General features: G+C 40.1%; 1 protein-coding gene across 5 annotated transcripts in view; it reads left to right on the top strand.

Moving 5' to 3' along the window:
- The window catches only part of PIP5K1B (phosphatidylinositol-4-phosphate 5-kinase type 1 beta), a 161393-nt gene that overhangs the window by 44068 nt on the left and 102756 nt on the right, over positions 1–14569 (top strand). For all 5 annotated transcript variants that reach the window (XM_039545290.1, XM_039545289.1, XM_039545288.1 and 2 more), the window contains exons 2-3: positions 5883–5964; positions 7247–7315. In XM_039545290.1, the coding sequence (XP_039401224.1) occupies positions 7247–7315 (69 nt within the window). In that variant the 5' untranslated portion in view covers positions 5883–5964. The remainder of the gene's footprint in view (positions 1–5882; positions 5965–7246; positions 7316–14569) is intronic.

Raw genomic sequence — 14569 nt, forward strand, 5'->3', positions numbered from 1 at the left:
AGTACCAGTCCATGCTAGCAATAGCTGCGAAAGGCAACATTGCTTATATGTGGAAATAATCCAATTAAATAGCATGCTTTTTGTTTATAAATTAGATAGAAATCTGGTTCTTCTCTCTTTTCTCATAGAAAGTGAATGAACTGAAGATTCTTAAAACTAATTTTTTTTTCCACGTTCTGAAATGGTAAGAAAACAGAACTAATTATTAGCTGAGTGTACTAACGGAGGCAACCAGCAAGAACCAATTTTTTTTTTTTTGGTAATAGGGTCCCTCATTGAAATTAGTGGGAGTTTTGCTGTTGACTTAAATCTGAGCTGAAATGGACTAAAGTAATAGTGCTTGTTTTCATTAGCCAGACCAAGAAACTTAAGTACATACATACAGCCAAAGCATTGTTTATATATTTGGGTGTATGTACTCTCACGGTTACTAGGTTAGCTCCACTGATGTCCCTTTTTGAGTCTTACCTAGTGCCCTGCCCCCCAGTGGCAGGCCTCAAGTCCACCTCTCCTAGAGTGGGGTTCTGCAATTTGCCCACTCTTACCCTACAGGCTGTAGCCCAGGTCTTGGTCTATCAACCATGACTACTTTAGCATGTCCAATGGTGTTTGGCAACTGCAAGCTTTATACTCTAGAGCGGGGTGGCCAACCAGAGCCTTAGAAGGAGCCAGAATTTACCAATGTACCTTGCCAAAGAGCCACAGTAATGCGTCAGCAGCCCTCACCCCTGCTCTCAGCACCTCCCACCCACCGGCAGCCCCGCTGATCAGCTCTTTCCCCTCCCTCCCCACACCTCCTGATCAATTGTTTCATGGTGTGCAGGAGGCTTGAGGTGGGGTGGGAGAGCAAGGGCATGGCAGGCTCAAGGGAGGGGGTGGGAAGGGGTGGAGTGGGTGCAGGGCCTGTGGCAGAGCCAGGGGTTGAGCAGTGAGCACCTCTGGCACATTGGAAAGTTGGTGCCTGTAGCTCCAGCCCGAGAGTTGGTGCCTATACAAGGAGCCACATATTAACTTCTGAAGAGCCGCATGTGGCTCCAGAGCCACAGGTTGGCCACCACTGCTCTAAGGGCCTGTGACAGCACACATTTGCTGTGATACAGAAACAGCTTCTTCAAAACCAAGTACCATTTATTCATTACTCAAAGGTATAAAACAAGTAGAACACGGTAAAACAAAAAGCATAGTCGTGTGGGTCTGTCTTTCACATAACTCCCCTCAGCCCAGCTAACTCCATCCCTGGCAGGAAGAAACAGCGTATAATGCAGCAGCATGCTCCCGGGTCTGTCTCAGACTGTCAGCTGTTTCACTGACACATTCTGGCCAGCCTCTTTCAGCTCATCTGACACCCCCACACACTCCCTTTTCTATCCTCTTTTGAGGTTTTAGATCTCCTTTTGATCCCAGGCTTAGGCCAAGTCTACGCTACAAAGTTTTGGCAGCATTGCTGTCAGTCAGGTGTGTGGAAGAAACCCCCTAGGCTAGCCAGCATAGCTGGGCTGACACAACCCCCAGTGTAGACACAGCTATGCTGACAAAAGTTGGTTGAGCTCATCTCTTTCAGGGACGTGATGTTACTGTGCTGGCAGAGAAGCTCCTTCAGTCGTCATAAGCTGTGTCTATGCTGGATGCTTGTTGTGTAGACAAGGCCTGAGCCTTGAGAAAAGTAAAACCTCGTAGCCTGGTTGGAGTCAGCTAAGCAAGTTCTCTACCCAATTGATTGCCAAGCTCTTGTTGTGTTAACTCTTGTGAAGCTGTGTACCTGAGAGGCTCTTACTTTTCCTGTTTGGTTCTTTAACAACTTTTATACTCTATGCATTCAGGCAGGCAGTAGTACAAAACTGAACAGGGAAACTGTCTATTCTTTAATATTATGTGTGACTTTCTCCCCATTCATCGTGTTCACTCAATTAAAAACACAAATTTCTGCTTCAACTTTATGGTAGATTAAAATTTAACAGCACTGGAGCTCTTCCTGAACACATACTTGCATACCCATTGCTTGTAAACTCTGGGAAGCCCACATTCCCTCTCTTCCCTTACTATTCAACTCCCATTTCTAATACACATGAGGTGATTATTGTATCAGTGGCCATGGCTACACTTGCAGATTTGCAGCGCTGCAGCAGGGTGTGAAAAAACACCCCCTCCAGCGCTGCAAGTTGTGGCACTGCAAAGCGCCAATGTGATCAGAGCCCCAGCGCTGGGAGCACGGCTCCCAGCGCTGTACATTAATCCCCATAGGGAGGTGGAGTACGGACAGCTGGCGCTCCGACCACACTCGTGCTTCAAAGCGCTGCTGCAGGAGCGCTCCCGCGGCAGCGCTGGGCAGCGCTAAGTGTAGCCATAGCCAGTGTTGTCCTCAACCCTCCAGCTGCCTAGGGAACATCTACACAGCAGAACTCGGGTATACGGACCCAAGCTTGCACTGCGGTGCGAAAAGTAGCTGTGTAGACATTTGAGCTTGGGATCTTGGGCCCTGAACTTCAGAGCCTGTGCTCTAGTCAAAGCCCAAATGTCAACACAGTTAGTTATTTTTAGTGCCATAGCACAAACTTGAGTCTGTAGACCCTGTCTCTGAGACTCACTGCCTTGGGCAGCTGTTTGTGTGCAGACGTACCCTTAAAAGGGACTGTTACAACATGACTGGATTTTTTTTTTCTTCTTTGAGTCAGTGGAGGAATCTGACAGAAATCATCCAGTGTATTTTCAGGGGGAAAGTGCAGAGTGCTATTATCTCAGAGGTCGCTGGAATTGCAACTAGAGTTTTGTAACATTAGAAGGTGTAGGAGTCTAAGTTTTCCAGTGATGTGAAGTAAATCATAAAACACAAATGGTTGCAATAAAAATGATTTTTTTAACTTAAAAGAATAACTTCTGTTTAAAAAAATCACAGATTTTTAAAAAAAACAAATTTTAAACACGTATTAATAATAGATGTGCCTGAACTGAAACCTTGAACCCAAGGGCCTTCAGTAATGAAGGATTTAAATTCTGGGAGCTGAACTTCTTCCTTCAGTTTTGGATTTGTGGGTGGGGGACCCCGAAGCCAGAGACGGTACTCTGCAGAGGTCTGGAAAAATGCTTCCTAAAATTACTGTTGGGGAATAACATGCCTCCCCCATGCCTTCAAGTGGGACTGTGCCTGAGGAGCCACAATGAAGACCTTTATAAATAACCTGGTCTAATACTGAGTCATGAAGTAATTCTGGGTCTTAAAAGTTTCCTAAACTCCTTTAATCTCAGTGAGCTGCATGTACCTAGAACTGCCTGGCCCATGCTAAGATCAAATACTGTAGTTCTCCAGGAACTTCCTTCTCTTTCAAATGGGAAGGTAGTAGAGGATTTTAAGAATAAGAGGTGTAGTGTAGCCTGTGAATACATTCCAAACACTTCGGGGATATAATGTCCCTGCACTATAAATGTACTATGTATTTTTGTAGAAATGAAACAATTACAGCAAAATACATATTATGCAAAGCACCTCAGTACCAAAACGGCACCACAGGTCTCTAAAGAATAAAGAGATAAGGATGTTTTTCATAACAAATTAGTTCAGTGAATTAACCTAATCATATTCTTTACAGCTAATAGGGGCCTGATTCTTGAAGTTGCTGAGCACTATAAATTCCCATTAAATTCAAAGGAATTAAGGGTGTTTGGCTCCCCCACAAGCCTGGGACCAAGAACAGTAATGGTTCTACCTGGGCCAACCAGCTTTAGAAAATGGAAGAAACTAGCAAAAATAGCCAAGTTCTACTTTCTTCATAGAAATTTAAGTTGCATGTTCAATTGTTACTATAGTCAGGAGATCACCATCTGTCTCCCTAACCTTGGCAACATTACAGGGGCATAATTTTCACATGGATGAAATGTTCTTGAATAATTTATCTGGCTATATTGGGCACAAACAGGCTTTTCTTCCACATCCGGCATGAATGTTTTCTTCAACTAACATTTATTGGGAGGAAATTCCTATGCTATATTGATGTTTGACTTTCTTTGAGTTGGTCTGATCCTATCTCAGGTTAATGCTGGGAGTTGCATAGGATCTTGCTCTTGTTTGTTTGTGTTCTGAGGCACTTTTATCTTAGTGACCAGTAGCAGTTAGGCTGTCTTTCTGGTGGAATTTGAAACCATGGTAGCATTTTTCTAGAAAAACAGGTCTAGGTTCTAGTACCACTGTGGTTAGAAATGTAAGTGTAGATGAAGCCTAATAATATTGTTATAAAATAGTTGGCACATGTATGTACATTCCTGAATAAACAAAACCTACTTTAAATGGCTCTGTCTGACTTCAGTGGGAGTTCTGCGTGTAGGGTGGTGGGAGGATATGGCCAAGTAATAACATTAATAATGAAGATATTAGTTGCTTGTGAAGACTTAAAGGGCAAAATAAAACTTGTGATGCATGATAAAATGCTGGTGGGTGATTTTAGAAAGGTTTATCCTTCTCAGAGGATTTGAGTAATAAATTTTTTTTAGCTCTTAATGGAGAAACTAGTTTTCCAAAGATGTAGATTTGACACAAGCCATATTTTATCTGTGGGTGCTACAATTCTTTAGCCATTCCAAGAGGAAAAGTTTGCTGTTTTATGAAAACTTCTTAAAAAGTTAAGGATAGGCTTTCCTTCCAGGAAAAATTACTTTCACTTTAGATAAATTAAATGATATACTTCTAAGTGTGTAGCTATGTATAAGGAGATGTTTACACTGATTGCAAGAGCAAAGTCAAATGTGTTCATGGGGGGGGGACAAAACTGAACTACCATCTTAAGGGTATAATTTTACCAGCAGAGAGAGAGAGAGACCAAAGAGGGACCAAATGGCACCCATGTACCTTATGTATTCAAGAAGGTAATTCTGCTTGAAGTCAATGGTACTGCTTGTGAGGAAAGCAAGCAGAATTTATTCTATAATTAAGCTTGGCAGACCTCAATTTTTATCTTTTGAAATATAATTTTGATAGATAATGGTTTTTATTTTAAGCTTTTTAAAAAAAGTTCTATTTAAATGTTCACAGTTGTGGGAAATTATGGATGAGGTCAGACAATTATTTAATGACTGACACTGAGATTCAAAAAGCTAAAGCTTTAAAATTATTAGAACACAAATTGTCAACATCACATGTCCAAATATAAAAAGTAAATATCCTTAAATCAAACTCCGTTTTCAGGAAGCATTTATCTGTCTTTGCCTATCTGTAAATTTCAGTAATTATCAGTGGAAATATTTCCACAGGTTTCTGTGTGTAGGGTGAAATTGACATTTACCAATAAAAAGCTAGTCTTTCCAAGACTACCAATAATATATTAATTACGTAATTATGATAGTTTAATTATATACAAGTTAGAAAGCTTTGTATAGTAAGTGCTGATTGAGTTCCTTCTGAAGTAAAGTTTATTATTTATTTACTATTCAGTGCCCCGTCCTGCAAACCCTCACTCATGCAAATAGTCCTGCTGACTTCAGTATGGATTACTCAAGTGAGTAAAGGTTGCAGGGTTGGGTGTTCGCTTTACAAACTCTTCAGGGCACAGAACATGTCTTAATTATGTTCTGTACAATGCCATGAAAATTTATGGCCCTACATAAATGTTTTACAATAAGGACGTCCATGACACAGTAACATTGTATCTAGGGCAAAGGCAAGTTAGAACTCAGAAAGGATGACCATATTGATTTTATTCAGTGTAGCAAAAGCTAGTTCTATTAAATATACATTAATAATCAAACCACTTGAGAAAGATCTTGTATTGCCCTGCTTCTTGCAAAGCTCTAACCTACTCAGAAAGTAAAAATTCCTTTCTATATGAAACATTAAACAATATCTAACAGATGTTAAACTCAGATTACATAATGCTGAATGATTTTTGTTTTAACAGGGACCTGGAAAAATTGACAGCATCAATGAATGGGTTGACAGTCACTCTCGGCTCCAGATGACTTGCAATTTAGTTCAGAAAGGTATGTATATCTCTTATTATAACACTAATATGTAACACTAGGAAAGTGTAGCAGGATTTAAAACTTGCCATTTTAATTCTTCCTTTCCTTGGCATCTATACTTGCAGGTGATCTAGGGTGGGGGAATATGATTTATTCTTGAACTGGTGTTGCTTTACTGCAATTAGCAGGTACAATGTCAAATATCACCTTGAAACTTTGGGGACAGTGTGTCAACTTAGCCACAGGTCTTGGGTCTCTTGGGCATGCAGGATGTGCCGTCACAAATCTAGATCCCAAGCACAATCCTCATGGTTTATACCAGTTATTGCATACATCAAGCTTGTCTTACAGAATCTGTTGTGAAGTCAAACTTTGACTTCTACATCTGTAGTCTCGTACAAACAAGAATCTGTCTTTCAGATAATTGTGTTGAGGGACTAAAGGAGGGGGAAAGGGGAATGCAGAAGATGTCATTTAATTGGATTCCAGTAAAAAAAGTCTGATAGTATGTCCAGACAGTCTTGTTCTCCAGATCTTATTTACTATTTATTATCTGTATTATGGTCCTGCCTGGGAGCCCTCGTTGTGCTAGGTGCTGTACAAAACCAGAACAAAAAGAAAGTCCCTGCCCCAAAGAGCTTACAATCTAACTAAACTTCGACACTAAGAAAAATTTATTCAAGTTGGCTTGAATATAAAAACTGACAGGTGGGTTTGAAAGTTGCTGAATGTCCATAACCAAAGGGTGGTGACAAGTGATCACTTATCAAATATCTAGTGCAATACTACACTTGGTCATGCTGCTCGGTCTGGGTTCATTTAACATTTCTTTAATACTCTGGAAGAGGGGGTAAAAAGAATGTTACTGAATATCCACTGAGGATACTAACTAGGAAAGAGTTACAGATATTAGTAAGGAAAGAAATAATACAGAAGGACCTAGAGAGGTTAGAAACATGGATGAAAGTGTTACAAAAAACATTATATATATATAGTGTGTGTGTGTATGTATGTGTATATATATATATATATATATATATATATGGGTGAGAGTGGATGGCAAATTAGGCATGAGTTAGTAGTGCGGGATGTCTGCAGGAAAGGTCAGTGCAATCTTGAGCTCTTTTGATCATTGATTTAAGTGAGAGGCTAAAAGAAACTCTAAACTAACAATTTTTTGAGGAGAGTCTTTACACAATTTAACAACTTACTACTGTCCTCTCTCAAAATCAGAATTTAGCAAGTGGGGATAACAAATTAATATTTATGGTTTGAAAAATATTTGTTTTCTATCTCTTAGATGTCATCTGTTACTGAAAATGGAGATGCCCCTGCTGGAAAACAAAATGAGGAGAAAACATATAAAAAGGTAAATGTGACCAGTAACCTTCCTTTTGTAAGATTGTTTAGTACAGTATATCGATTCTACAACTATGTCTTTTTTAGTCTGTAGTGCATGAAAGTTTAATACTTGAGCATTCCTAATGTGGAGCCTTCAAAGTAGAAGAAAACAGGTCTCTCTCTTTCAATATATATATATATACAGAGAGATATTTATCTCATAGAACTGGAAGGAACCTTGAAAGGTCATTAAGTCCAGTCCCCTGCCTTCACTAGCAGGGCCAAGTACTGATTTTTGCCCCAGATCCCTAAGTGGCCTCCTCAAGGATTGAACTCACAACCCTGGGTTTAGCAGGCTGAGGCTCAAACCACTGAGCTATCCCTCCCCCCTTTGTACTTGTTGTAAGTCAAACATTCATCCAAATAGGCCAAAGAAGCAAAACAAAATAAATGCCATTGTTCACTTCTGAGTCCTTTCTCTTTTGTAAAAGATATACCAAGTTCCTATACCCAGGAAGTGTGACTACTCAGTATTAACGTCTCTTCTTAAATACACACCTTGCTATAGCATGGGAAATTCTTGGCTCCTAGCAACAGAGATCTCTGTTGCTAAAAACACTATTGTCCGAGAATCTAGTACAGTAAGTTCTCAAATGCTTCAAATGTTTGTACTGTGTCTCTTGACTACAAATTAACCCTCCTTAATATTTTGCCAAAGGTGTGGGTTTTGGTTTGTATGGGTTTTTAGGTAATTTTGTTTAGTAGATAACTTAATGCCTTTAATTCTTTCTTACAATAACAACCACAGAGATTAACACAGTATTTGTAGCACAGTGTAACAGAGACTGTTTAGGTGCTACATCAACATATGGTACCTTCCTTGCTGCTGCTTCCTCTCCTTGATTTTCTGTGTGGGTGACATTAAGCGAAAGTCTTATTAGCAATGATGGTACCCACAATACGCTTTTTTAAATTAAAACAAAAATATAAATTTAATTTAGAAAAAATCAATATCTTTAAAGTGAACAAATCCTTGGCTACTGGATTCAGTTCTCTCCTTTTGGTTGCCAACATGTTCTATACAGCAGGGACGGTCCCTCACTTTGTGTTTGTACAGCGCATAGTACAACTGAGCTCTGGCCTATAAGAGTTCCTGCAATACCAATAACAAATGATAATTTTTCTACATTTGCAGTTTTGCTGTAACACTGTTGGAAAGTCGGGGAGGATTTTTAAACACTCCATTTTAATTCTTCCTTTCCTTGGCAGCCACACTCTCAGTATGTGGGTGGCTTTAAAATTCCAGACCCTTTTCTTTCCTTAGAAGCAACAGGCAGTTATGTTTTTGAGCTGGCTTTATAGATGTGACTTTTTTGTTGTTTGTTAGCATCCCTCAAGGATTAAATACTGATGGGTGTTTGAAGCTGGGGTACAGAAAAAGGCTGGGTTCACGGCTCCGTTAAACGAGGAGAATATAGTATTTCCCATAGAGAGGTACTGTAAGTAGAGAGAGAATACTTTAGTTTATGAAATCAGTACCTCTTCCATGAAGAGTGTAACCTCTAGTGGCCACAACTCACCTGTGTTTCTTTTGCTGTACCTATTCTGTCTGGACTCGTGCCCTTACCTCAGAGGTTCCCAATCTTTCCCTGTCCCCCCAATCCCAAAACTAGCCACAGTTTCTTGCCACGACAATGTTTTGTGGCTGCCTCTTGCAGTTCTTTGCAGCTAACTTTTAATGATAGGATATGTTCCCAGAGATTGACAGGTGTATATTCTAGAACTAATTTTTTGAAAGAAGTATACATACAATATCAGATTGATCCAGTTTTGTTGGCAACTCATATATGTTGTCCTAGTGCAAAATGACACCAGTCATGACTGGAAAATCTCCAGTGGAGTAGTAGAAATAAAAGGCGGCATTGGGACATCAGCAGATTTTATTTTTGTTTATTTATGGAAGAATTGAGAGCTGACTTTTAAGTTGTTGCTGTCAATATGTTCTTAGCTAGGAAAAGTACAGAGATGACCAAGTATTTTTGTGATTTAGAATCTTTACACGCACTACCTAATACACTAGTTATTCTGCAGTGAATTCTTCATATTAATTTAAGGAATGCATTGTCAAAGGGTGCTTGAGATTGTAGTTCATAAATTCCTGGGATTTGGAGGTCAGAATCTTCTGTGTTTGGACTGGTAAGATTTCATGCTTTTTCCCCTTAATATTGTCAACAGGCCAGATTTGCTCCAGGGTGATGACAGTTCACAGGAGTAAGTCTGCCTAGAGCTAGAGTGCAGCGGTGCAAGCTACTTGCAACCCCTGCACCATTGCAGGCCCAGAACTGGTGGCACAACTTCAAAAGTGGGCAGTCCTGGCCCAGAGATGTACTAGTTCAACTCTCCCAGCCAGCCATGTTTGGCTGGGCTCCTTTAGCGCCTCAGCAGGATTTTAAAGCTGTTCTCTCCCAAAGTGACAGCCCCATTCCCGCACAACACAACTGTCTCTCTAACTGGGGTGCCTCGGCCCCGGTACTAACAATTTATAGTACTTTACTAAAGCGCTGATTAAGTAAAGTACATAAGCATGTGCTTAAGTGCTTTGCTGAATCTGGACCTGAAATGGCTTTGTAGGAGGCTAACCCAGCAGACAGACTCCTTGCAGACACATACTAAATCTTTTAAATGTTATGGTAATGTTCAGATGACAAAAATAAAACCAAACCATTACGGCCACATTCAGTTCTGGTGCAACTCTATTGAAGTAAATGGAGTTGCACCTGCTTTACACAAGGGCTGAATTTAGCACGTAATATTTAAAAAGCAAAATTATTTATAAGACACACAAATGAGGCTTGTCCCTTAGATATTGTATTTTGCTTCTTAATAGTTTATTTCCTGTGTTTATTCATCTCTGAGTAATAGGCAGTGATTATAATGTTTGCAGAGGGTTAGTCATATTTATAAAATACATACAAAAAAGGAATATGATGCATGGAAAATTTCTACTTGTGATGTAAAATCCAGTGACCCATAAGTGTACAGTGCTCCCTTTATTATTTATTACAAATATTTTCACTATAAAAAGAAATAGTACTTTTCAGTTCACCTCATACAAGTTCTGTAGTGCAGTCTCCATCGGGAAAGTGCAGCTTGCAAATATAGATTTTTATTTATTTTATTTATTTTAACATAACTGCACTCAGTCTTACTTCATGTTCAGCCAATTGCTACGACAAACAAGTTTGTTTACATTTACAGGAGATAATGCTGCCCACTTCTTAAAATAAAACTACAGTGTTTTGTGATTAGTTACTATGTACTTTAGTTTCTATGTTTATTTTGTGATTCTTTCCCACAGCTAGTGAAAATATTTATAATAAAGTCAGCACTGTACACTTTGTATTGTGTTGTGTTTTTAAATCAATACATTTGAAAATGTAGAAGAACGTTCAAAAATATTTATAATACATTTAAATTGGTATTCTGTTCAACAGTGTGACTTAAAACTGATTAATCGTGACTATTTTTTACTCTCCTGATTAATCACAATATTTTTGTTTGTTTGATGGCCCTAGTTTTTAGACAGCTTGTTCGTTTTGGAGTTATTCACCACACACATTTGAATCTCTGGGACCTATTTTAAGTTTTTTGGCTGAATTTATAAACTTCTTGATTGGTTTTGCTGGGTTTATAAATATTCTAGATATAACCTGAGGGATTTGCAATCTCTCTAATCAAATAATTTGGCTAAAGAAATACAGAAACTTCACAAATACACAATTTTTAAACTGAAGAAATTGAATAACTTCAGTTCAAGATCCCAAGCTATGCAGATATGGCCAATGGATTCTGTACGCTCTGTAAACCAGATGGTATGATTTTAAGGAAACTAAAAGCTTCAGACACACCACTTGGGGCCTGAAAGCTCTGTGAGCCAAATAGCTATGAAACATTTATCAAAAGATCTTAGGATATGTCTACTCTGTAGGTAGGAAGATGTCTCCCAGCCTGAGTCAATAGACACACGCAAGCTCTTCTCAAGCTAGTGTGCCAAAAATCGCAGTGTGGATGTTGCAGCATGGGCAGTGGCACAGGCTAGCCATCCGAGTACTGGTGGACTTCTACTCGGGCAGCTAACCTGTGCTGCTGCCCATGCCACAACATCCACAGTGCTGTTTTTTGTGCACTAGCTTGAGCAGAACTAGCGTATGTCTGTCTGCCCAAGTTGGGAGGCATGATCCTACCCCTCCACAGCAGAGTCCCTTAGATTAGAACTTTTGCTGGGTATCTCACACAATCTTCTGGGTGGCTGAGGAGGTTGTCACTTGCATGAAATAGCCATTGGGGTTTACAATCTCTGCTGATTGGCCAGAGGATTCTGTGGCCTCTGCTGTGGTTCTTGTGCGAGGTACAACAGGCAATAGAGGAGGCCTCAGGCCCTGATTAGGGCATGGAACTTCTGCATGTTCCCAGCCACAGAGCAACACTCAGATCTGCTCCCCAGGGAAGGGTAAATCGGATTTCAGGAGTCTCCTGTCACTTGCCACTATGATGGGGAATCCACTGGCCCACGGTGGGGTATGTATAATAATAAAGGCAAGGCTGAAGTCAAAGCAACTGTGGAAAGCATTTATTGTCTGTGTTCTGGCAGTTGCAGTGAGTTTACTAATACCTAGATTATGTATTTACTGACAACCTTTACATTAAAATCAGACTTTGCACCTCAGCTTTATCTTCAGTTCCTTCTGCTTTGCATTTTATAACAAATGCTTTACATAACCAATTCAATGTTGCACTTAAACAGAATGGGTCAGGTTTATTGTGGCTGTAATTTGTCTCCCTTTCCCAGCATGGGTCACTGCACGCGTGGTGGGAAAGCACCCAAGTGAAGGAAGGTGATGAGTGAGGGCTTTAACTTCCACCATGGATACTATACAAACCCTGCTGAGGGAGCCTGCAGAGTGAATGCACTAAATTACCACATCCTTTAGTTGCCATAGCTATGTCCCCTATCCCTTGCTATCACCCACCACTTCTTGGGCTGTGCTAGATAGCTGCAGGCCCCAACAGGGCAGAGAGGGGATACACTGATGGAAGCTGGTATAGAAGCCAAAGTGAACCTGGCCCTCTCTGTTTGTGTAACACTGAATGGGTTAGGTAAATAAATCTAGCCCAGAATATTAAAATTAAGGTGAACATTTTCACAAGTGACCTCTAGCTTTGAGTGCTTGTTTTCTTTAAGGGTGTTGACCACTCTCAGCTCCCAATGACATCACTTGCAGTTATGGGTGCTCAGCACTTCCAAAAGCGAGGCCCACGTTTTCTCAAATTGGGCACCCAGAATCAACAAACACACTTAAAAATGTAAATGTAGACATTTTCAAAGAATGGCGAAAATGAACAAATATCTCAGATGCCCTCTTACCCAGCTTAGCAGTGTTCAGGATGCTCTGATTAAAACTGGGCAAGAAAATAATTTTAGTAACTTTTAATTTTCTGCCGAGCTGCCCAGCAGTGATCACCACCATTCATAAAACAGTTAAAAGAAATCTATTTGCAACCCTCTTTTGAACAGCGCAGCATATCAGAAAGTGAAATTGATATGAAAAGGAGAACAATGTTGCAATTGTTTTGACGTAGGAATTACAACGAAAGAAAGTTGCAGTGCAATTACATGTTCAATATAAAAATATTACTCATTGTAAAGAGTAGCCACCATCGTTTCATTGAGTTCTGTTGATGTGATTCTAAGGGGCAGGAAAGAGGGATGGATCAAGGACAGGGAATAGAACTGTGTTAACACGTTAGCTTTCTGAGATGAGGAGAGGGCAGATATAGCCTCTTGCTACTGCTGACCTTTAACCTTTGTAGCAGCCCCTATATCTTTGCCACTAAACTTTTGTACCTTTCCTGACCCACCACTCCCTGCAGCTTCCCATAACTGCATCTATTAGATAAGAGTAAATGTTTTCTTCCTTCCCACTCTTAAGCAATAGATTGTTTTATTGCAATTAGAATTAGGTTTGGCCTGTAGGTCTGGAAGTCACATTTGCTGCCAACACAGCAGATGTGCCACAGTAATAACAAAGGTGATCTTGTTCTCCAGAGAGGAAAAGTCAGGTATTAGTGTCCACCTACCCAGCAGTACCAAGGTCAGAGAAAGGAGTTTATGAGGGACTGCAGTCTCAGATCTAAGAGTACCACAAACAACAGGTGGGTATCCTTGCTGGTAGTCCGAGTGCAGTCTGAAATCAGGGATACTAGAATGCAGCCACTCATAGTTACAAATGGTGGTGAAACAGTAGGCTTATGCAGCTTAGGCCCTTTAAAAATAATGGAGAGATTTATTTTTGAGTAGTTATGTTACAACAGTGAGATGAGATGAAAAATGTCTAAAGTGTGACTGCCTCAAAAATGACCAGCAAAGTCAAGGAATTTATCCCAACACCCACCCCCCAGCAAAGAACAATTAAAATGGGTGCTGTATCAATGGCACAGCACCCACCCAGAGCTGGATGTCCTCTTAGTAGCAGCAGTGAATGTAAAGTTAACTGGACACAACAACTACCTAACACAATAATAAAAATAAAATTATCACTGCTCTAACATCTTTTAAAAGGTGACGAGAAGAGGAAATATCGCTATGCGACATGCTGTGACCTTAGGTGGTTTGACTTAAGTTTCAAGGCTGTTTTTATTTCATGAGAATGGGAAAGGTGTTTGCATGGGATTGGAAAAGGTCCTGTGTGTAGATTGTTGTTACTTGTAAGTAAGTATGACTGAAGAACAAATGCTTCCTTGTAGTCAAAAATTCCTAGAGCATGAACGTGACTCAGAGCTGACTCGAATCATTTTGAGGTTTTTTTTTTAAAAAGGAAATTTCTAGTATTTCATTAAAATTAGTGGGAGTCCTGCCTGCAAAATGACTCTTTTACCTTTAGTCCCTTTTTCAGATTTATCATTGTGCAGTGGTGATATAATTTAAATTAATTACACTGACAATTAAAAATTATATACCAAGTACCTTCATGAAAATCATCCTTCATTTAGGGACTTCTGTCATTTAGGAGTTGTACCTATGTCATGCGAGCCCCAGAGAGGGAAGTAATTTAACAGAAACTGCAGTGGGGAGTGTAATTTAATAGACACTAGGGCAGTGGTCCCCAATGCAGTGCCCACGGGCACCATGGCGTCCGCCGGGGCATCTATGTGCGCCCGCGTACTGTCCAGTGGATGAGCATATGCCAAAATGCCACCGAGAGGCAGCGTCATCCAGAGGCAT

Source organism: Mauremys reevesii, linkage group 6 (assembly GCF_016161935.1).
Source record: "Mauremys reevesii isolate NIE-2019 linkage group 6, ASM1616193v1, whole genome shotgun sequence".
NCBI classification, from domain to species: Eukaryota; Metazoa; Chordata; order Testudines; family Geoemydidae; genus Mauremys; species Mauremys reevesii.